Source organism: Anabrus simplex, chromosome 4, assembly GCF_040414725.1.
Source record: "Anabrus simplex isolate iqAnaSimp1 chromosome 4, ASM4041472v1, whole genome shotgun sequence".
Lineage (NCBI taxonomy): Eukaryota > Metazoa > Arthropoda > Insecta > Orthoptera > Tettigoniidae > Anabrus > Anabrus simplex.
Window position 1 is genome coordinate 343,617,275 of NC_090268.1, and position 24,690 is coordinate 343,641,964.

At 39.0% G+C, this 24,690-nt stretch overlaps 1 protein-coding gene and 1 long non-coding RNA gene across 2 annotated transcripts; both read left to right on the plus strand.

Moving 5' to 3' along the window:
• Window positions 1-2,610: 2,610 nt before the first annotated feature.
• Window positions 2,611-24,690, plus strand: LOC136871975 (uncharacterized). Its single transcript, XM_067145748.2, has 3 exons — window positions 2,611-3,023; window positions 3,161-3,301; window positions 23,794-24,690. The coding sequence occupies exons 1-3, from the start codon at window positions 2,802-2,804 to the stop codon at window positions 24,175-24,177; spliced, it is 747 nt and encodes a 248-aa protein (XP_067001849.1). The 5' UTR covers window positions 2,611-2,801; the 3' UTR covers window positions 24,178-24,690.
• Window positions 3,551-10,970, plus strand: LOC136871977 (uncharacterized). The gene is made up of 3 exons (XR_010859848.2): window positions 3,551-3,902; window positions 4,081-4,196; window positions 9,191-10,970. It is a non-coding gene; the product is annotated as an uncharacterized lncRNA (long non-coding RNA).

Here is a 24,690-nt window from a genome sequence, read left to right on the forward strand (position 1 = left end):
GCTTCGTACTACACTACATTTCTAGGAAGATGACCACTCCGCCGTCGACGCCGCTGTTCACTTTATCACATCTAGCCCTTTTAGATGTTTTCCACGCCATTTTCACTCACCGATAAATCATGTGTATTCAGCACCGGTAATGACTGTGTTATTCCACTATCACATTCAAGACTAAGATGGCTAGTTACTGAAAATGAGTTTGCAGACTGAGTGGCTGGCAGTTAACATAAACTTAAATATCTGAAACTTCATTGTTGGTTGGAGTTGTAATATGAACAGGAAATTGCTAGAAGTGGAGTTGCCATAGTGAGCATGATAACACGGTATAACTGCCACATTCCTATTCTATTCTTCTTCTTAATCTGTTTATCCTCCAGCGAGGGATCCCACCTCTACCGCCTCAAGGGCAGTGTCCTGGAGTTTCACACTTTGGGTCGGGGGATACAACTGGGGAGAATGACCAGTACCTCGCCCAGGCGGTCTCACCTGCTATGCTGAACAGGGGCCTTGTGGAGGGATGGGACGATTGGATGGGACAGGCAAGGAAGAGGGAAGGAAGCAGCCGTGGCCTTAAGTTAGGTACCATCCCGGCATTTGCCTGGAGGAGAAGTGGGAAACCACGGAAAACCACTTCCAGGATGGCTGAGATGGGAATCGAACCCACCTCTACTCAGTTGACCTCCCGAGGCTGAGTGGACCCCGTTCCAGCCCTCGTACCACTTTTCAAATTTCGTGGCAGAGCCAGGAATCGAACCCGGACCTCCGGGGGTGGTAGCTAATCACGCTAACCACTACACCACAGAGGCGGACTCCTATTCTATTATTTGTATAAACATGTTTAAGTCACGTTATTTTCTTGTAAATTCACATATTAAAGTACATAATTTTGAGTTACATCTGCTGTGTCACTTATTGTTATAATTTTGTAAAGAAAGGATTGTCTCCCTCTAGAAAATTTTAGTAGAGGGTTATTTTTGGAATAAAATCATCCCCCAACACCGATAATTTCACACCCTGGCAACTGCATTTTCAGTTTTCGGGATAAGACTGGTTTTGGAACTTCAGTGTAGGACTCATCTTAAATTTCACTTTAGTATGGCAGGAAAGGAAATGAAGATGGAAAGTAGCCTTCATAAGCTAATTGGACTGGAGTAACGAATAAAGTAGAATGATTCGGGAGATTGTGGGTTTGAACCCCACTGTTGGCAGCCCTAAAGATGGTCTTCCGTGGTTTCCACTCTCACACAAGACAAATGCTGAGGTTATACCTCAATTAAGGTCACAGCCGCTCCTTCCCACTCCTAGCCCTTTCCTGTCCCATCGTTACCATAAGACAGTATCGGTGCGACGTAAAGCCAATTGGAAAGAAAGTAGAAGGATGTTTTACTGTAAAGCTCTACTGGCAGGTTTTATTCTTCGGACCACTTCGACTTGACTATCGATTGCTGTGGCGTTAGTTGCTCCAAGCCGCTCTTGGTTGCTTCTACCGCCGTCTCAATCCCATGGTTGCTCCTTTCGAGCAATTCGCATGCTTGAATATTGAAGGTTACTCCCATCTGCGTGAATCCAGGACAAACGGCGTGTGCTGCTCTCTACTCTTTTAAAGTTGCAGCAAGTTGTCGAGCGCGCAGCCAAAGCGTACATGAGCGGCCTCTCTTTGTACTTGAATGAACTACCGGTACTGCTCTATCGTGATTAGCCAGTACTATCAAGAGTTCCAGGAGTAAGTGTTGCCAACCATACGACCTGGACCGTGCCAATACTGTAGTTTGCCCTTTCGGTATTTTTGTATTGTATGCATTATGTACGGTCTTGCTGAATTTTGAAGTGAAAGATAGTAAAGGGGGAATATAACAACAAAAGGAGGAATAACAATGTTTTCTATCTCCCATTACACTTCATTTTCAACGCCATTTTAGAAAAAGTTCATTCTCCTAAATGTAACATACCGTATTTTACTTTGTTTGTTAGTCATCTTGTGATTTCTGATATTTTTAATCTTGACAGTCAGATCTCTCTCTTTCTCTCTCACTCTGCCTTATCTTCACCGCATTCAAATGGCGATTGTAGGAGTGTGTTTTAGCGGTACGCGTTTAAGATAATGAAAATCCACCAGCCTCTTTCCAGTTTCCACCGGATCAGGAATGGAATGAATGAAGCCCTCATCTAGCGCCGAGGAGAACCAGGCTAATTAAAGTGAAATAACAAAATACCGGTACTCATTTTTCGTCGACAATTAATGCGTGTGATCTAGCCAGCCAGTGCATTCAGAATCATGGATCCACACGCGAGAGTTTCGCACCAACTGATAATGTTGAACTCCATCACAAAAGGTTATCTCCAGTTCATTCTACTGTTCGAGCACAAAATCGCAAGCAGTAGGAAGTGACAACGTCCCCCTTGGAGGATGAAACCGACAGATTCACTTTTGATGACTGACAGATCGGCTAGTTATTATTTTGATTTGTTTGCTGTTCTGTAGATTATTATTATTATTAATCGCCATTTAAAATTGTAGACAAAGTCATCCGTAAAGACAGTGAAAACTATTGTATATATAAAAAAGGGCACTACTTGCGAAAATGCTGCCCGTTTTCGTCTCACGTAGGGTTTTCACTCTGCTGAGGTTGGCTACTTAGTAAATACTCTCGATAGCGAGTTACAGGACTTGATGATGGCCTGAGAGCATTGGGTTAGCGAGTTTTATTAGCTCTCCGACAGCTCTGAGGAAGTGAGACAGTTGTTATATATGTAATAACGTTTGAATATTCCGTGTTAATGAATTTAAAATTATAACAGTGATGCAGTACGTCAGGACAATGAATGATGACAAGAAAATGTGGTCGAGGAAGGAAACTACAGAACTTATTCAAATGTACGAGAGTAGCCCTTGGTTGTGGAACATGCAACATCGGAACTACAGAAATAGACAACATAAAAACGCAACTTTACTAAAAATGGCGCAACATTTCGAAACTAATACTAGTGAAATTCAGAGGAAGCTTCATAATTTAAGAAATCAGGTATAGGTGTAGTATTAGCTTGTACAACTATTTATATAATTTGCCATTGTTATGAAGTAGATAGGTAAGTTATTTTGAGATATAATTCATTATAAACAATGCGAAAAATTGTTAGAAATAGGTATCTTGCATTTCAGCTCTGCCAAGAAATGCAGAAGATTAAAAAGAAAAGAACCGAAACGGGAAGAGAGGACGCTTATAAAAGTAGTTGGCCACATTTCGAAGCCTTGCAGTTCATTTTGCCAGCGGTATGTGCTAGACAGGCAGCTGCAAATTTGGTGAGTGAAATTACATTTATTTGTGAATATACTTGCCCCATACAAATCTCCCACCGGTCTCCTTGTCTCATGCTGACTGCTACCTATTCAGTCGATTCGTTTAAAGATTTAAAATTATGGGATTATGGCGAATCAATCAGAGAGAGTGCCATCTATCCATCGCCCATTCGAGTTGTAAAGAAAAACTTACAGTATGTCTCTGTCGTGTTCTTTCTATTTGTGATATATGTTCGTCTACTTCAGACCAGGCTCAGATGAAACTCAGGTCTTTCGCTTCCGCGCAAACCAAGGCCTTCCACCTACCGGAGAGAAATGCTATGACGTCACGGCAAACCGGCCAGCTGTTCTGTAACAACATGTGGGTGGACACCAAAGAGGAGACCATAACCTCTTCTTGCTGTTTAATTGTTAGACTATAAACTATAATATTGGTTGTGGTGAGACTATTGATTGACAAGTGATGTGTGCCAAACTGCAGAGCTATAAGGATGGACCGAAATGTTTTTTTTGTTTTGTTTTTTCATTTACGAATAAGTCCTAATTACGATAGAAATGTTATGAGCAAATTGCAGAGATGAGTTTGCTCCCACAAAATACAAAGGTAAGCTACGCTTTTTGTATAAAACTTACCAAGTTATATCTTAAGGAAATAACGGGTGTTACATTTTTGAACTAAACTTGGGCCCCTATTTTTTAAACGCAAAATTATTCGTGTTGGTAGGCTCCTGTTAAAGGAGGACTAGCTCTATTGTAGGCCTTATGTAGTTTTTTATTTTTAGGTTTGTGAACAACATTTTGGAGAATTTTATATTGAAAGAACGGTATCAACGTACTGTACAATACAAAAGAACAGGAAGGCTAATTCCTGCCCAATATAGGACTACAAGGCTTGCTGGTGAGTTATAAAGATGTAACATTTGATTTAGTTGTAGCTTGATACAGTTCTAATTACAAAAAATAGTCTAGGCTTATGTAACATTATTGTAACATGCACTTTCATTTTAATGGGGCTACACAATATACTTTTGCGATAATCACACAAAAAATGTGAATTATTGTATTGAAATAATATTAGATTTTCTTGTCCGACTCGTTGGCTGAATGGTCGGCGTACTGATTAATTCTTCTGGCTTGGGGACTGGGTGCATTTGTCCGTCCTCACACTCTGCTCATCATATTCAGACAACATACCACACAACCAACTACCACAGATACATGCAATAATGATTACATCCGTCCGTATAGGGTTGGCGTCAGGAAGGCCATCCGGTCGTAAAACAGGGCCAAATCCACATGTGCGACGCAGTTCGCACCCGCGACGCCACAGGTGTGGGAAAAAGCGGTAGCAAAATAAGAAGAAGAAAATAATGTTAGATTTTCTTGAACACTTAGACAAACAGAGATACATTTCATTTTTAAAGGAACAAACCTTGCTACTTTCTAGACAGATATTTTTGGCAGTTCATTATATTTTGCAGTCTACTTCATTCTATATCACCACATTCATATAGGTAACTGAGGTCATCAAATAGTTTGTAGTGCACTGTTGTGGTGTTGTTCATTACTACATGGCCCGGAGACAACATTTGGATAACTTCACATGGGGAAGAATCATCAGGAAACTGGTAGTACAAAGTGTGATGAGTGTAGCCCAGAAGTTTGGTATTGCTCACAGCATTGTTTCACATGCATGGAGAGTATTCTGAACCATAGGCACTGCTACGTGAAGGAGAGGAGGGGGTCGACCACAGTCAACTACAGCAGCAACTGCATTTTGCAACAGGCAAGAAGAGGCTCACTTCAAACAGCAGGTGCAATTGCAACCACATTAAACAGGACCGCAAGGCACCCAATTTCACGCTCCACAGTGATACAGCAAATGCATGAGGGTAGTCTGTTTGCCCGTTGACCATTACATTGTGTTCCGTTGACACCCGCACGTCGGTGGCACCATTTGCGATGGTGCCAAGAGCATCAGGTCTGGACCGATGAGGAGTGGGGTCACATGCTCTTCTCAGATGTGAGCAGATTCAGTCTGAATAGTGATTCTAGACGTACCCTAAGCTAGTGAGAGGTGGGAACACGTAATGCATCCAGGAACATTGTCGAACATGATCATTTTAGTGGTCCAAGCGTTATGGTGTGGGGAGGCATAATGTATGGTAAGCTATTACCTGTTAGTTCCAGACTTCCCTCTGCAAATGAATTTCCATAAACTTGTAATTGTTGTATTGTTCCCAATCATATGAATATTTGATGATTTAATATTAGTTAATTAATAGTCAAGAATGCTGAATGTAATTTAGAGTAACATGATGATGTTGTATGTACTACCGTGTTACAGAAATTTATCATATTCACTGAATATTTGTAGAAATTTTTACACAAATGTTTACCTTTTGCTCCATCTAATGATGGAATTATGTTTTGTCTTGGATTAGGAGGATAAAGTTTTTCCTTTGTAAAGGAAATGTTTACTTGTCATCTCCTTGGCTGAATGGTGGTTTGCAATGAGACCTTCAGTTCAGAGAGTTTTAGATTCGATTCCTGGTCAGAACAGGGATTTTAACACATTGGAGACTCCGTCCATAGTTTCTACATGTGCATGATTTCATTGCTACTGACGGCACTTGGAGAATTTACGAGCATATGTTTTCACTGTGGTTAGAAAGAGAAGCTGCTGTTCCAATGAGCTCTGACTTCACCAGGACACTGTCTTATGCTTCTAGTGAGCATACAGTTTATTTACTGGTTATGAGCGGAAGTCAAGAGCTTTTCTTTAAAGCGATTGATAACACAGCTGCATTCCGACATGGCCTGTGGCTGCTTCATCGCTCACTCTCAGCTGTGAAACGAGCGGGAAAGTAGATGTGTACAGACAGGAAGAGGGTGTGTTCAGGAGGCTGGCTTGTTCGTGTAATTCTTGTGGCTGTTATGTCTAATTCAAGCGCACAAAATTTAGACGATTAATCCATATTGGCTGTTCTTATGGAAGACTTATGTTCTGAAATGGAGGATAATGATGACGATTTCATACAAAGTGACCATGATGATTCTGATGCTTCAGGCAAGTAAACTTATTATTTAGCTAATTTCAAATAGGTACAAATTGGGTTCTGTAATGTAGTACACTGACTGACAGAGCAAATGCAACACCAAGAAGGAGTGGTTCGAAAGGGATGAAAGTTGGGGAAAAAACAGAGACGGCACGGACGAATAATTGATGTTTATTTCAAACCGATATGCAGGTTACACAATGCGCACGGCATCGACTCAGTAGGATGTAGGACCACCGCGAGCGGCGATGCACGCAGAGACACGTCGAGGTACAGAGTCAATAAGAGTGCGGATGGTGTCCTGAGGGATGGTTCTCCATTCTCTGTCAACCATTTGCCACAGTTGGTCGTCCGTACGAGGCTGGGGCAGAGTTTGCAAATGGCGTCCAATGAGATCCCACACGTGTTCGATTGGTGAGAGATCCGGAGAGTACGCTGGCCACGGAAGCATCTGTACACCTCGTAGAGCCTGTTGGGAGATGCGAGCAGTGTGTGGGCGGGCATTATCCTGCTGAAACAGAGCATTGGGCAGCCCCTGAAGGTACGGGAGTGCCACCGGCCGCAGCACATGCTGCACGTAGCGGTGGGCATTTAACGTGCCTTGAATACACACTAGAGGTGACGTGGAATCATACGCAATAGTGCCCCAAACCATGATGCCGCGTTGTCTAGCGGTAGGGCGCTCCACAGTTACTGCCGGATTTGACCTTTCTCCACGCCGACGCCACACTCGTCTGCGGTGACTATCACTGACAGAACAGAAGCGTGACACATCGGAGAACACGATGTTCCGCCATTCCCTCATCCAAGTCGCTCTAGCCTGGCACCATGCCAGGCGTGCACGTCTATGCTGTGGAGTCAATGGTAGTCTTCTGAGTGGACGCCGGGAGTGCAGGCCTCCTTCAACCAATCGACGGGAAATTGTTCTGGTCGATATTGGAACAGCCAGGGTGTCTTGCACATGCTGAAGAATGGCGGTTGACGTGGCGTGCGGGCTGCCACCGCTTGGCGGCGGATGCGCCGATCCTCGCGTGCTGACGTCTCTCGGGCTGCGCCTGGACCCCTCGCACGTGCCACATGTCCCTGCGCCAACCATCTTCGCCACAGGCGCTGCACCGTGGACACATTCCTATGGGTATCGGCTGCGATTTGACGAAGCGACCAACCTGCCCTTCTCAGCCCGATCACCATACCCCTCGTAAAGTCGTCTGTCTGCTGGAAATGCCTCCGTTGATGGCGGCCTGGCATTCTTAGCTATACACGTGTCCTGTGGCACACGACAACACGTTCTACAATGACTGTCGGCTGAGAAATCACGGTACGAAGTGGGCCATTCGCCAACGCCGTGTCCCATTTATCGTTCGCTACGTGCGCAGCACAGCGGCGCATTTCACATCATGAGCATACCTCAGTGACGTCAATCTACCCTGCAATTGGCATAAAGTTCTGACCACTCCTTCTTGGTGTTGCATTTGCTCTGTCAGTCAGTGTATAACTTATCCACAAAGACGCACACAAGTTGCTGTCAGTTGATACAATAATATTTTCACATATATTTACAAATTATACACACACATATAACCTTAATCACTGTTGTCAAAAACAAAACATTCTCATGACAAACCGCCATTTAAGGACAACTGCCAATCGCTGCACATACTGCACACAACCTTGAGGTGACGTAACATCATGTGCTTGCAGCGCGGTTCAGTACTCGACCAACAACCTGAGCACGAGGAAAAGCCAGTCCTTCCTATGGTATGTCCATACCTTTTACAACAACATTGTAAGTTTATATGTATAATTTTCATACTTTTACACTTGTTTTTCTTCTTTCTTATTTTACAGTTGATGTCAACAGGGCTACATTTTAAACTCATTTTAACCAATTTTGATGACACACTCATGTGGAATTAAATTTCAATTTTAACACTGATGATGGACCTTAGTGTCCGAAAACTAGTTATGTTTTAAAAAAGTGTGTGCTGATACGACTGTATATAATTAATAATAATAATAATATTTTTTACAAAAAAGCTCATCGAGATGACAACATTGAAACACAAATAACACAGATAACTACCGACTGCCTACTTCAGCATGTCAGACACGTGGTTACAGATATTACCTTGTTACACCATAACTCAGCTTCCAAACACTAACTCAGCAGTAACTAACTTCACTGTTAAGATCGTCTCTTTATATATATCTGTCCAGATTTCCAGAAAGATACGCTACCAAAAAAAATCTACCTTCTTGAATATTCTAGAGTACGTGAATACACAGAATACAATGTACAGAATACTCTCCACTGTTCTCATGCTTATATCATTCTGGAAGTTATAGTGTGTTTCACAATAATGAATTATAAATTATACAGGTAAGAATGAATTAATTTATAGGTATTTATATTAACGGAACTGATATCAGTTTCTATGTACAACACATGTTTCATAACCTCACACACAATATGATCATTCGACTACGTACATAATAATAATAACAACACTAATACCGGTACTTAATGACATAACCTCACACACAACGTGATCGTATCATAATAATAATAATACAAATACTAACATGATGTAACACTTTATAGCTATACATACAAGTAATAATAATAATAATAATAATAATAATAATAATAATAATAACCATAATCATAAAATAATAATAATCATGATTGTAAAAATAATAATAATATGTGAGCTCGATATCTACATTAGTTACCCATGGGTGAGAGAATATTGTTTTCAAGTTCTACCTGTTATTGCACTTGCATCATGTATTATACCGGGTCCCTAATAATTTGTTTTTTTCCTGTGTACAGATGACAACCTGCAGCAACCCGATGCAAGTCTGTCGTCAAGTTACGAACTGTGGGAAAAGTACCTGGTCATCTACTGATAATCTTTTTCAACTGCCCGTATTTCAAGAAAAAAGTGGAGCCAGAATTCCAGTGGATAATAACAGTGATGCATGGGAATGTTTTAGTAATTGTCTGAATGTAGATATTTTTAGGGACATAAAATCAGAAACAAATCATTATGCAAGCGATGCAATAAAAAAGACAAGAAATCACAGTGAACAGATAAAGCAGAGGTCTTTCTTTGGCTCCTGGACAGTCATTCATATGTGTTTTGTAAGCCGAAGTTGACAGATTATTGGGTAAAATTGCCTATTCTTCAAGCTCTTTTACTGAGGTCACTGCTATCTAGGGATAGATTTTGAGTGATTTTGTCATTTTTACACTTGAATGAGACGAACCTATGTTCCAAAAGGTCAACCCAACCATTAAGCCCCCCCTCCCCCCGCATAAGATTAGGCCGGTTTATGACCATTTTATTAGAAAATGTAAAGGCCATTTCTATCCCACTGAAAATTTGTTGGTGGATGAGGGCATATGTCCCTTCCGAGGCCGCTAAGGTTTCCATGTTTTACATAAAGGATAAGCCAAGCAAATATGGAATCAAGTTTTACATTGTCAGTGATGCAGATTCTAGTTACGTTTGCAACTGCAAAATTTATACAGGGTTGGCTGGGGAAACAAATAACACGATTCAGGAACTAATAAATCGGTTACGTGGTTCTAATTTGAACAAGGATCACACTATCTATATGGATAGATTCTGTACCAGTGTTCCATTGTTTCATCATTTGTGAAGCAGAAAAACAATGGCAGTTGGCAGGCGCAGTTCAAAAAAATAGGAAAACCTACTGACAATTTTCAAAACAACAAAACTGATAAAGGTTGAAGTGTTATTCTGACGTAAACATCATTTACTTGCACTCGAGTGGAAAGACAAGGGATGTTTATTGTTTTTCATCAAGGCATGGGGCAAAAATGACAAGTGTTGAGGTAAAATGTAAGGGAGGCAACATAAACGAAGAAAAGCCTGATTTAGTATTAGATAACAATAAAAATGAAACTGGAGTGGATCATGGGGATCAGTTCCTCAGTTATTATCCATTCCAACATAAGCAACTGAAATAGTGGAAAAATACTCATTTCCATATCTATTGCATGGCTGTTGTAACTTCCTTCATAATTTACAAGAAAACTCAGTCAAATCCAAAGAAAGCACATTTAGAGGGCTTTATGATTGAATTAGCAAATAAGTTTATGGAAATAGGAGGCATTGATAACCCAGTACCCAGCGTGAGTAATGTCACAAATTCTGCTGGGAGGCAATTTGATGAAAATATTCTGCCCACCACATGGAAGCAGTATTCATCTGGGTACTGTAAAGTATGTTCAGACAAATGGAAAAAGAATAATGGAAATAAAATTAGGAGGGAATCACGGTGGGTGGTTCTGCAGCATTTGTGATATTGGTTTGAGTATGCCGCATTGTTTCAAGGCCTACCACAGTAAAGCTAATTACTGCTTGTAAACAATGATACCCATGCCAATTGTCCTTGTAGGCTAGACTATGTATATATCAGTAGTATGTTTTAGTTTATTTGTCCTCAATACTTGGAAAATTTTAAAATATTAACCTGACTGGTATCCATAGCAACATCAGAAAAAATAAAATGTGCTTGTAAAACATTCATAAATATATATAAAAAACTGCTGTACTATTATAATGATTAAAACTTATTTTTCAGAAGAGTAAAGTCAGGTCTTTCTAAATATTATAACAGTTTTTACAACCATCGCTTTATCTAACCTTGAAAAAAAACTTTAAAAATGCGATTTCTGAAAGATAGCACATTCAAGTATGGCTGTCTCCAATGTGTTAATCACATCTGGTTAATTCCTCTTACTCTGGGACACACTTCTCTTCATATTCATACAACACAACACACTTCTAACCAACACAGAAACACAACAATAGTTGTTTTGTTTTTGTTTTTTTACAATTTGCTTTACGTTGCATCGACACAGATAGGTCTTATGGCGGCGATGGGACAGGAGACGGCTAAGAGTGGGAAGGAAGCCGCTGTGGCCTTCATTAAGGTACAGCCCCAGCATTTGCCCGGTGTGAAAATGGGAAACCACGGAAAACCATCTTCAGGGCTGCCGACGCACAGTGGGTAATTTCTAGCATCCATCCGGCCAAAAATAATATTTCCAACCCTTGTCTTTGGTGCACATTTTCTGTGAGTTGTTTTTATAAGATTCTTGGGTACAGTAATTAAGTATTGAAAAGTCGCGCTGTCTGATTATCTAATCTCACCGAAGGCCTAAAGTGGCTTTCCTCCGTTAGGACATCATATTCTGGTGAGGAGAGCGCGCAGTTATTCTTATGTGAGGGCTCAGTAAAGACGTCGGAACGAAATATTTCTTTAGCTTGCAATGTGATTATATTAGATAAAGGTATGTATTTTATATAGCATATAGCATTTTCTGAAAATGACTATATTGTTGTCCGGAATATGCACTTAAAGTTCAGGTACACGGTGTCCAAGCGCTATCTAATTATACAAATTTGAGCTGACTTTCAAAATGGATTGCCCTCGATTTCTGCAATGAAAGCCTTTTGGATGAGTTATCTATACTTTAATGAATAGAAAACTGTGACTTTTTGCTGCGACCGGGCGCGACCCTGAGAGTAATTAATTTTTTTCAGAAGCCATGTACTCTGTAACCCGGGGTCGGTTTTGAGGAACAGCAGGGAATACAAGCGGAACAATGATATTGCGAATGTTGTAATTGAACATTTAGGCTTTTAGCATTGTTCCGAGGATATATCCAAGTCAATAAGGAAATCTGTCAGTATTTTGTTTGCTAAAATTCGATCACGCTGGACAAAATATAGTAGAAAAAGGGACAAATTTGTGAAGTACAATAAAAGATGGTTCGAGCGGAGAATGAGCCTTGCAGAAGGACAGGTATCACAATGTCAAGATGAACCTGCGAGTACTATAGCTCAGTCCATGTTAAGAAAACAGTATTGCTCTTATGACAACAGGGTTGCCATATCGAACAGCTCCGCTCAACGCCATCACGGGAAAACGGCGGCACATAAATTTGTGAAATTCAGTATATAAGTTCAAGACAAAAGGCTGAAGAAACTAAGCTACAAGTCACGTTTATGAACTAAAGGGGACGTGGGTTTTACAGGGGCCACTTTTGGTTTGTACAGAATCAGAGGTAAACTACGGCACATAAGAAACCTCAGCACTGAAATATAAGGCAAATTGCGAGAGAAAATAGACAAGTAATTTTATGGGCTCGAGGGGTGGGGGATGTATTTAATTGCATTTAATAAATTTATCCAGACAAAAGCTAGAAAACAGATGCAATAAATAAGTACTGCAGATGACTACAAAAGATCACAGTATTAATGTTAAAGAAATAAATCACACACGCAATAAATAAATACTGTAGATGACTTCACTACAGAAGTTCAGGGAGGAAACGCGTCTATTGGTTGATATCCGAAGCAAAGTGCTGGCAATACCAATGGTAGAAACCGCTAGAAGATTCTTAAGAGAGGCTTACACTTCTGCGGTTATTACTGTAGTAGATATAAATTTAATAAACCATCTACATGCCATCATAGAAACTCTTTTGTGTGGGTATGCCATTAATAAAGTGACATTTGGCATGTACGCTAAGGAAACAATACAATTGTGCTTACAAAAATGCAAATTGTACTACATGGCTGTAACTTTGCACAAACTCTTGGGTCATGGAGAGGAGGTCATTAGGCACTGTATTATACCTATTGGACAACTCCCCAAGAAAGCCCAGGAGACCAGGAATAAAGATAATAGGAAACCTTCCAGAAAGACACAAATTCTCGGACCTTTATATTACCAGCTTAGGGAAATCAAGGAGGAGGAAGTTGATTCCGCTTTCACGAGAAGTGCTCAACTTACTGTCTGAGCCTCCTGTATCTGGTTGTGCCGAAGGAGATAATGACAGTGACGATAGCAATCCTGATGTAACTGCATCTAATGAATAAATTGTTTGGCAAGTACATGTATTCCTGTATCTGTTTTTAAACATTCTAAACAGCATGTCCCACTATTAACATCTATTTATTTTCTTAAAGCTATAACAAAAAATGATTAAAATTACAAAGATTACTAATTCTATTCCTGACGTAGTAATTTGTTCTTTGTACTTGATTGATCATACACTTAATTATCTCCAATAATAGCAGTTACATACTAAGTTTTATGTAAATCGGTCCATTAGTTTCCGAGATACGATTTTTGGCCGGCTAGATTCCTGAAATTACGCACTGTGCGACGGTCGGGTCCGAACCCACTATCTCCCAAATACTGGATACTGGCCACACTTAAGCGACTGCAGCTATCGAGCTCTGTCACAACAATAGTAATTAGATCCCTCCACATAGGTTTGGCATCAGGAAGAGCGTTCCTGGATTTGACAGTTCTGTTTCTATCTTTACCATTGACACAAGCAAGCATTGTTGGTTCGCGGAAGCTGTTATGCGTGATCAGCAGTGCACGTACTCCACCTCTGCTGTTTCTATCTTAAACAGAACTGTCAAATCCAGGAACGCTCTTAGAGAGCCAAGGTTTCATATCATTAGACTGTAGCAGGACCAACGGTTCTATTCTAATTCCATGAACACATGACAAATTTTTTGAAACCAAACCAAGAACTTTTAGATGCCAAGTGGTTTGTCTTTGTACATTTAATGTATATATGTTCATCCAGTTGAATCAGTTGGAGGCAAGACTGTCAAGCCCAGGAACATACTTGAAATGCCAAATGTTTCATATCGTTGTAAGTGTCTCGTATCGGAAGTGTGTTTTCAACCAGTGCAAGAAATTCCAGTATTTACGTGTCTATGAACGCGCGACAGTCTAGACCAGAAGCATGTCTTTGTACATTTGTTTAAGGTGTGTGTACCGTATTTTATCCAGTTTTTTAAGATAGAAACAGAACTGTCAAATCCAAGAATACTCTTAGAGAGCCAAGGTTTCATATCATTGTAAGTGTCCGTGTCATGTGTTCAACAGTGCATATTTTTCCAGTGTTGCGTATTCAATGAACACAGGACAGTTTAAGCCAGAACTAGGAACATATTAAGTTCCAAGTGCTGCTTGCCATGTATGCATTGCATTTCAAAGTAATGTCTTGCAACCCATTGATGTTTTTCCAGGCTATCACCTTTAAATTTTCTTATTATGATGATTGTTTTCACATTCCCCCTGAATTAATTTTCAACAGGAACTGATGATGACTTCAAGGGAGTCGAAACCAGTCTTCTTATAATTTAGTATATTTTACAATGTGTTGAATGGTGGAACATGCCTCAAACTCTATCTTATTAGTTAAACCTCAACATGCAAATGAAGATCATAACCTACGATATCTTCAAGGCTGCCGACAGTGGGGTTCAAACTAACTATCTCCCTAATGCAAGCTCGCAGCTGCGTGCCCCTAACCGCACGGCCAAGGCGACGGCTGCTAAGGGACAACATTCTTATCCTGATGTGACATTCACTCAGGACCAAGCAAGTTGGGTGCGTGTTACAGGCCATGTAGCTGTTAATTGCCATTCCAGAAATGCCAAGTTCAAACCCCATTATCGGCAGGTTTGAAGATGGTTTTCCAAGGTTTCTCATTTTCACACCAGGCAAATGTTGTCTGGGGCTGTACCTTAATTAAGCCAGGTCGTTTCCTTCCCAGTCCTACAACTTTCCTGTCCCATCGTAATCTGAGTTTGTGTAATGTTTTCGTATTTCTTTTCTTTCATTTACCATTGACACAAGCCAGTATTGTTGGTTCCAGAAGCTGTTATGCATGATCAGCAGTGCACATACTCCACATCTGCTGGTAAATAATAAAGTAATTCCTTACAGTACAGCAGTGAGAGACCTGGGCGTAACTATGAGCTAAACTCTAGATTGGATGGAACATACCACAAATGTAGCCTATGTTGGAAGGTTTTTGCTTCGCTTTGTCCATTAAAAAGAAACAAAGAAGTTTTACCACCAGACAAACTACAGACTAGTCCAGACTTTAATTCTTCCTGTTCTCTACTACTGTGATGTAATCTTTGTTGACGCAACTAAGGAACAAACGATGAAACTGCAGCGAACTTTGAACTGTTGTGTCAGATTCATTTTAAATTTAAGATATGATTTGCATATAACTCCTTACTATCAACAACTTCACTGGCTCTAACCTGACAAAAGACATAAATATCACTTACTTTTATTAATATATAAACTCCTACATAGGAACCTTCCTCAGTACATTTCCTTTAAATTTCACTTTCTCTCCACCTTTCATAACCGTAAAACATGTGCTGGCGGCTCTACCCTTGCATTTCCTCTTCGCTATTCATCTATGTATAACAATTCTTTTTCTGTGACTGGTTCCAGACTTTGGAACTCGTTACCAGTCAGTTTCAGGAACTAAATTCAAGACATCTTGCCAAATTACCTGTTGAACGCTACCGACAGATGTGTGATGAAAGACTTAGTGTTTCTCTTGTATATGTACAGAGTGGACGAGAAGTCCCCATACCTCTGTAACTCTTTAGTATCAAATGTTATTTATGCTATGACATTTATGCAAGTTGGTAGCTATATTATGTATGTTATGTAATCAGGTTGGTACTATTACTTCTTACTAATTTTGGAATCAATTATTGGAATACATATTGTCACAGTCGAGTGTTAGTGTGAAGCCATGGCAGATGTGAGTGCCAAGAGTTACTCTATTGAGGAGCGGTTAGTGGCAAGTGTGTTGACAAAAAATACACAGGGCAGAGATTATGGGAGCATTCCAGGAAAGTTTGAATAAAGCTCCACCGCAAAAAGCAACACTTATTGTTCGGGACAGACAGATGTGCTTTTGTCTCACACAGTGTTAAAGACAGACCACAGAGTGGAAGGAAGAAGATATGAGAAGAAACCTGCTGGAGTCTGTGTTTCAACTGAAAAAATGAAATGAAATGGCGTATGGCTTTTAGTGCCGGGAGTGTCCGAGGAGAAAGTTCAGCTCACCAGGTGCAGGTCTTTTGAATTGACTCCCGTAGGCGACCTGCGCATCGTGATGCAGATGAAATGGTGATGAAGACGACACATACACCCAGCCCCCATGCCAGCGAAATTAACCAATTATGGTTAAAATTCCCGACCCTGCCGGGAATCGAACCCCTGTGGCCAAAGGCCAGCACGCTAACCATTTAGCCATGGAGCCGGACTTCAATTGTACAATCTCCTATGAATTCAACACATAAACGTGCTTCGGAACTTGCTATACCGAGGACAACAATGTGAGATTACATTAAAAATGACCTTAAGTTCAGACCATTTCGACCGACGTTCATAAAAGAGTTAGTGGATAAGTACCGGAACGAGCGCATTTTAGCATGCTGTGCTTTGTTCACTGAATTCCCAAATGCAGTGATCCATGCCAAGGTTATGTTTTCAGATGAATGTGCTATTTATTGCAGCTCACATGCTAGAAATGTCGTGTGAGCCAAAGAGAATGCTCATTACAGAGTTGAGTTGGAAAGGAACCCGCCTCTTGTAATGATAAGGGCAGCGGATGACATCACAACATCTGCTGGGATCGTACTTTTTTGAAGGGACTGTGAATACATAAAATACTGTAATTACAAAATTTTTAATCCACCTTCTCAATACTTGACAATCATGTGATGTTTAAAAAGACATTACAATGTGCTATTACAAGGTACTAGTTTCTGTCCTGTGAGGACCATCATCAGCTTAGCCAAGATACATAAGTGTATACCATAGTCCTAAAACAGAGTTATGGGGTGAGATGAGAGATGAAAAAATGGACTGGTTATGTGGTGGAATGATATACATATAAAATGGTGAAAATATGCTCTGTTGTAGATGTAGCAAAGTTATGTTGAACAGTGACAAATAACCTTGAATGAAAGGGACTGTGAATGGTGCAAATTATTTACACATGTTACAAACATGGTCAGTACCCCAGCTTGAGGAAAGGGGCCTCACAGAACGCATATGATTGCAGCAGGACTACGCTCTTGCAGTGTGCATGTTCCTGAACGAACATTTCCCAGGACGGTGGACAGGTCGTGGTTCACTAGCAACACCAGCTCCCTTGAAATAGCCACCAAGAACTTGTGACCTCACCACACCTGACAACTCGTTACGGGGAGTCATTAAGGTACTTTTATCTGCATGTCGTTATGCTAGAAATGAAGAACTGCGCAATGCTATAGAGGATGTATTTCGCACTATAACACCGGGCATGCTCAGAAATATGTAAAGAAGAACATGGAGGTGTATAGAACTGAGTTTACAGCATGATGGGCAACATACAGATAGATATATTGGACTATTAACATGTAAGTACCATAACCTAAATAACATTTTATACTAAACAGTTGCCGGGGGACAGGGACTTCTCGCCCACACTATAGAAGAGAGAAAGAGAGAGAGAGAGAGAGAGAGAGAGAGAGAGTGTGTGTGTGTGTGTGTGTGTGTGTGTGTGTGTGTGTGTGTGTGTGTGTGTGTGTGTGTGTGTGTGTGTGTGTGTGTGTGTGTGTGTGTGTGTGTGTGTGTGTGTGTGTGTGTGTGTGTGTGTGTGTGTGTGTGTGTGTGTGTGTGTGTGTGTGTGTGTGTGTGTGTGTGTGTGTGTGTGTGTGTGTGTGTGTGTGTGTGTGTGTGTGTGTGTGTGTGTGTGTGTGTGTGTGTGTGTGTGTGTGTGTGTGTGTGTGTGTGTGTGTGTCTCTCTCTCTCTCTCTCTCTCACACACACACATTATTTAATATTGCTTAATAATACAGTATATTATTTTATACATGTGAAAGTGTTAGCAACTCTCCTCCATTGTAAGTTAATGTATCTGCAGAAAAATTTTGAAAATATGGTTAAGTATAAGACAGGGCCAGGTAGCCTGACTTCACCAACCAAATACAATAAATAAATAAATAAATAAAAAAAACCTTGGGGATGAAAACTAATGGATGATTGTTGTAATTTTCGGATGCTGTCTGTGTGAAGGACCTCTTCTAAGAATTTTCTGATCATTACAGATTTATATTTCTTGTTAGATGGTGATAAAGACTTTTCCACTGACAGGGAAAAGCTTATTCAGAGGTTGGATTTTCCCTATAGTACTAGGAGGAATCTGGAGCAACTATATGGTTTTGCCTAGACAAATATTTTTTAGGAAAGTGTTATGACTGTATGTAGTCCAGAAATTGAAAAGTAGAAAGCAATTTGCATTTGCAATGTTAGTCATTGTTTCCATTCTCCCCTTCCCGTTTTTCCTGATTTTGTGGCAGTAATAAAATTATTATCAGCTTTAAATAATCTTTTAGAATCTATGATGCCAATCATTTCTGTCTGTTTCTGGAGGAGGCAGTGTAATGGATAACTGCTCCCTGAAAGATTCAAGAAATGCCTCTGCACGTTATCGATTTCTGTACATCGTGAATATGGAAGCGGGATTCACATTTCATAATTTTCCTGCTCTTGATTTTACAATTTTTTTCTTCAGTTGACTGATCAAGCATGTGATGGATAGAAATGTATATTTTTGGTATAAAGTTTTTGTTAAATTACCAAGGTCCACTGTTATAAATCTTCATCACTCGCACTTGGTTTCGCTCTTCTTGCTTCCTCAAAGCAAGAATTACAGTTTTTCATTCATTAACTGTATTCATTTCAGGATATTAATTGGCTTAATCGAAACTTGCTTCTTCCACAAATGTTTTCATTTTGATGCTACAGTACAGAAATTTCTGTGGAGCCAGGCTTAGTATCTCGGACGGTAGTCCTGGCTTTATGCTCAAATATGTCAGCCTTGTGACAGTAGATTTACTGGTATATAAACAAACCCCTGCGGGACAAAATTTTGGCATCTTCAAAAACCAAAATAAGTAGTTAGTGGGACATAAAAATCAATAACATTATTATTAGTTTCTTTAGGGGTTATGTGCTGGATTTGCTTGAGAGTTACTTGACAGATCGAGTACAGTGTGTCAAAATTATTCAACATCTAAGCACACCGATGAAGATAATAAAGGGTGTCCTACAAGACACAGTATTAGGTCCACTATTGTTTATTCTGTTTATTAATGATCTAGAGAAAACAATGGCAAATGCTGAACATACGCACATTGTAACATATGCAGATGATACAGTCATTTTTGTAGAGGGTGATAGCTGGAATCTCGTCAGACAGAGAGCAACTCGAGCACTGCTTAAAGTTAAAGCATGGTTAGATAATAATGGATTATTTTTAAACATTAAAAAGACAAAATTTATGTATTTTTCAGTAACAGATACATGGAACAATTTTAATGAATTAACTGTACACAACATCAACTGTAAATTTAAATGTAACTGCTACAAAATTTATAAAGTAAGTAATGTTAAGTTTTTGGGATTATTAATTGATTCGAACATGAAATGGAAAAGGCACATTACTGAATTAAGAAAGAAAATCAGAAGAACTGTTTATATATTTCACAATTTAAAATACATATCCAGTATGAAATTGTTTAGAGAGGTTTATTACACTTTAGTTCAGTCTATTCTTAGCTACGGAATATTAGCATGGGGAGGAGCCTACAAAAATGTAATCAGTAAAATACAGGTTGTTCAAAACCTTATATTACGAATAATGTACCAGAAAGGAAGATTATACCCAAGTAGTCAATTATATGCTGAAGCAAATATATTTAATATAAAACAGATCTATGCCCTTGAAATATACAAATATATTAACAAAAACAAAAATATAATTGAGAACATTAAACATGAATATTCAACACGCAGTAAGGTGTACCACCGTTGTATGTTATACAAACCCAAACTTAGCATAACAAAGCGCAATTTCTTGTACTTCATTCCAAATTTATTTAATGTCCTTTCCGGCTCTTTACAAACTACTTCATTAAGTCAGAAAATGAGTCTGAAGTATCTTAAATCCTTTGTCAGGGATAATAAAATAATAAAACTGTTATTGAAGAAATAACTAAATGAGAATATCACGTCACCATATTCAATTTCTGTTCGATGCTCCACCATGTGCTGTTGATCATATCCATCATTCACTCATATCCATACTCGTACTTCAGGCATCATTTAAAAATATATTTCTCTCTATGTAGTTAATATTCTAAATTACCACACACAAGGTTTCACCTTACGTGGTATTTTACTGATATCTACTCGACTCTGTTGAGGTTGGTGTGATTTTGTTATGTATAATAATAATAATAATAATAATAATAATAAAAATAATAATAATAATAATAATAATTTATTTAATGTGTGAAAGAAATAGTTACAAGTTCAATTTATTTTAAGTATTAATATGTTAATAATACTACTACTTCTGTAATATACGAGGTTTAGTTACAAGATTAATTTTTCTCAAGTAATAATGTTATTACAAGAGTTATGTATATAAGTAACAGAGTCCTGTAAATATGTAAACAACATGATGAGAGAATAAATACTACTACTACTACTACTACTACTACTACTACTACTACTACTACTACTACTACTACTACTACATGTGAAATTGAATGTTCATGTCACTTTGATTCAACCAGAAATTCACAGCTTTCCTCTTGTATTCATTTCTTTTATTAACATAAATACTTTTTACTGGACTTGCAACATAACTTGAACTAGAAGATTTTGACAGTTCAGAGATTAAAGCAAATTAAAAGTTCCTGTGTTTGCTAGCAATCACCATGGAGGCTTGCGGCTGTCAGTATGGCACAGGAGGTTGACAGCCTTGGTGCGAATCAGGACAGCTCTATCTTGCTCAAACACGGGTATCATTTGCCCATCACTAATTAATACCAAGAAACAACAGAATAAATCCGTGGCACGACAGTCTTTTAAGGGTCTTGGACTACCACGATGGCTGCTATGCAGCCAGGTGACTTGCAGATTTCCATGTGGTTAGTGTGACGACATACTTGTTGGTATTGTTTTGTTTTGTGTTTTTGTTTTTTCACCAGGCAGTTGATTTCACTGAAGCTTAAAAAGAAAGGAACTGGCTGAGACACCAAACAGGTTGCACGTGGATGATTCATGAATTAAACATTATTCAGGTAAGGTAAAATAAAAAGCTAGAGGTAGGGTAGTGAGAAAGGTATGATCAATGATGAATGAGAACCAGTGCGCTTTCACACCACAGAAGAGTTAGTTGTTGGCAAGAAATTCAGTATGTACAAGGTAACTGAAGAATTTTACTAGAAGAGTTTCGTTTACGTTTTGTAGATCTAGAGAAATATGATAGAGAACCAAGAGAAAGGATATTGGTGATACTGTTGATTGCAGCTGCAAACTCAGTACATTATCTTTGCTAGCATTGATGCAATTTCTTCCTACATAATATAATCTCAAAATAATACATATCTTAAGTTAGCCTACTTGTTCCAATTTTATATTTTTACCAAGTGTTCACTGTCCTTAGGTTCTCTCCAACCAACGTCATAGTATGAAATGCTAATTTTCAACCATGCCTGCCTTGATATTAGACTGCATGCTTCGACACTGTTTGGCATGACATCCAAGTGGTAACCAGACCTACCTGCTTACAACATTTCTGTCATACTAGATCTCACAATTATTTCAGTAAATCTATTTATTCCAAATTGCCATTGCTTTTAATGTACCTTCCTTTCCTGTTCAGTAGATTGGTGTTAAAATCTCTTAAATTTTCCATTTTTCCTAGTACCCACCCCTCTCCCTTCCCAAGAAAAAGGAATTACAAGTAAATCTAGACCCTGTTTTGCAAATGATATGTTTAATGTATTTAGATCGTGTTTTGACAGGTTGGTTGCATGTAGTGGACAGCATCCACCTAACCCATGATTCAGATTCGAGTTGCATGCTACTCTATTACTGTATGAACTGTTTTCATCTCTGCATTGCCATTATATTTCATTTTTGGTCAAATTCCCCATCTTTACACGTTTTCTTTCAATGTTCTCTTGCCAGTTCTAACACTGCAGTTTAATGGCCACTAGTATGTAAGACGGTCTTTGACAGCTGAAATTACTATGTAAAGAATTTAAATTGAAATGAACAGTCGAAAGTCATAATTACTGCAGTCGATGATGTTAATGTTGCTATTTGCATCAAAATTACTATCTCAGCTCACTAAATGACACACATTTTACTGGGAAAGAACCAAACCTGTGGAATTCCATCTTGCCCAAATCATATCTCTACCCTGTATATACCTGCATCGAAACATCCACAATCAAAATTTGTTAGATGTCACTTCCCAAACCCAGACAAGTTCTGTTTCATCATTATAGATGGAGGTAATGTTGTTGGAGTCCGGCCCTGCAGTGTAGGGGTCGACGCGTCCACCTGTCATTCGGCGGCCCCGGGTTCGATTCCTGGCCGGGTCAGGGGTTTTTAATTGTAAATGATTAATATCGCTGGCCTGTGGACTTGGTGTTTGTGTCATTCTTAACATTCCTTTCCTCACATTCAACACTCTACACTTCCGCAATTCCAATTACACGCAGGTTCATATCATACTGTGCAAGTAAGGGCAAAAGATCTATATAGGTCAACACCCCGAACAAATAGCATTTTTTTTAAAATGTTGTTGGATACGCCAGAATGGTGAAGATGCATTCAGTGCACCGATGCAAGGTAGTTTTCATTAAACTGTTCACATATGATGGCAATTATTGTAGTGTTCTTGTAACCTATATCTGGTCAATTTCAGCCTTTTAAGTGTTCTAGTTTTTCTTAGTATCACTGTGGAAGGTGATACAACTTGGGGCACAGCCAACTTAATGCCTCTCTCTAGTTTGCTCAATGTAGATCTAGTTGGCCATACTCTGAGATTCATAGTTTGAACTCGTGCAGGTAGATGGAGCTGTGCAGAGCTCTGCGCACCAATGTGGCGAAGACGATACATTCACTTTGCATAAAAAACATATATTTCTGTTAAAGATTCAAACTTCATAGCTGTGAAAGTTTAATTGTATTTTTCTTGTAGAGCAGGGGTAATAAGCTATATCTGGTGGCAATTTCAACAGTTGAAATGTTCTAGTTTTACCAGTGTCATTGTGAGAGACAGACAAAAAATAGGGACTAAATAGATGTTTCAAGTGAGATTCCATTGCCATCATCGTTCTCATCCCAATATACGGTATTATTATGTTCAAAATTTTACATACAGATTTTTAAAATTATTTCTATTTTTTCAGCACTTTCCTAGAATCTGCAACAAGTTCATGTGAATTACACAAATTGCTATCACTACACCTGTCTTTCTCGTTCTTTGTCTTTATTACATTCCAGAAAGCTATCCCTGATGCTTGACATAGCTTTTCCAGATTATCAAAAGCCTTGTCACAAGTGTCTTTCCAAATTTGCAATTATTTATTGTTGAAATTAAGTTGAGCTTGGTTTGTTGAATATTTCACAATAGGGAAAGGCAGCCAACAGAAACATTTTTTATTCCTTTGATTTTTGTAATTATTCTTACATTTTCAGGTATCATCTCAACAAATTGATGCAGATATTCAACCTTCATATCAGCAGTTAGATGGAGAAAATGACGTAGAAATACTTCCAACACCAAGCGTTTCTGTAATGGAGGATCCATTCCCAAGGAAGAAACCAAGGAGAGAGAAATTGCAGAAAGACGATGATGAAGAAGACTTCATAAATAGTGCATTAGCCTTTATTAAAAAGCTTCCTGATGAAAATGACTCTTTTGGTGAATATGTAGCAATGGAGCTAAAATCTCTGAAGACAGATTTCAATAGAAGAAGACTGAAAAGTGAAATTCGTAAGGCGATTAGTAAAATTGCTGATGAAGAACTTTATGGTACCAGTAGCGAGTCATTCCAGAATCAGTTTGGACTACCCACGTGAAACTGCACTCTTCGTTAGTGTTATAAACATATTCATGATCGCACAAGTATTTGTTTACATTTGATCGCTTCTGAGTTGTGTAATTTCATTGAAACAGATTTTATGTTGTTGCCTTTAAATCTGTTCTAATATCATTGTTTAATATCTAAGATAAAATTCTGAAAAGAATATAATTGTATAAAGACCGTCTGTTCAATGCACGTTTGCCATTTGATAAATGGTCTGTCTATAAAGCTACATAGGACATGTTTCATTATTTGTAATAATTGTTTAAATCAAGCATTTGAAAGAAAAAAATCATTCATACAAGTACGGTACGTATGATGTTCTATCAACTCACTAAAACCCAAACCCCAATCTAGAGCTATATTAATTTCTGTGTGTATGAGTTGTACTGCAGATGCTGTAGACTGGTGAGTGGTTATGTGAGATTGTCTGGAACATTTTGTTTTTAAAGGAATCAGAATATTTGAAATTGTTGCATGGGGTGTTGATGCCAATTATAGAATTAAT

Coding starts and splice junctions, on each gene's coding strand:
- LOC136871975 (XM_067145748.2), top strand. CDS start 2,802: ATGCAGTACGTCAGGACAATGAATGATGACAAGAAAATGTGGTCGAGG. Junction 3,024..3,160: donor TTCATAATTTAAGAAATCAG/GTATAGGTGTAG, acceptor CTTGCATTTCAG/CTCTGCCAAGAAATGCAGAA. Junction 3,302..23,793: donor GACAGGCAGCTGCAAATTTG/GTGAGTGAAATT, acceptor TTACATTTTCAG/GTATCATCTCAACAAATTGA.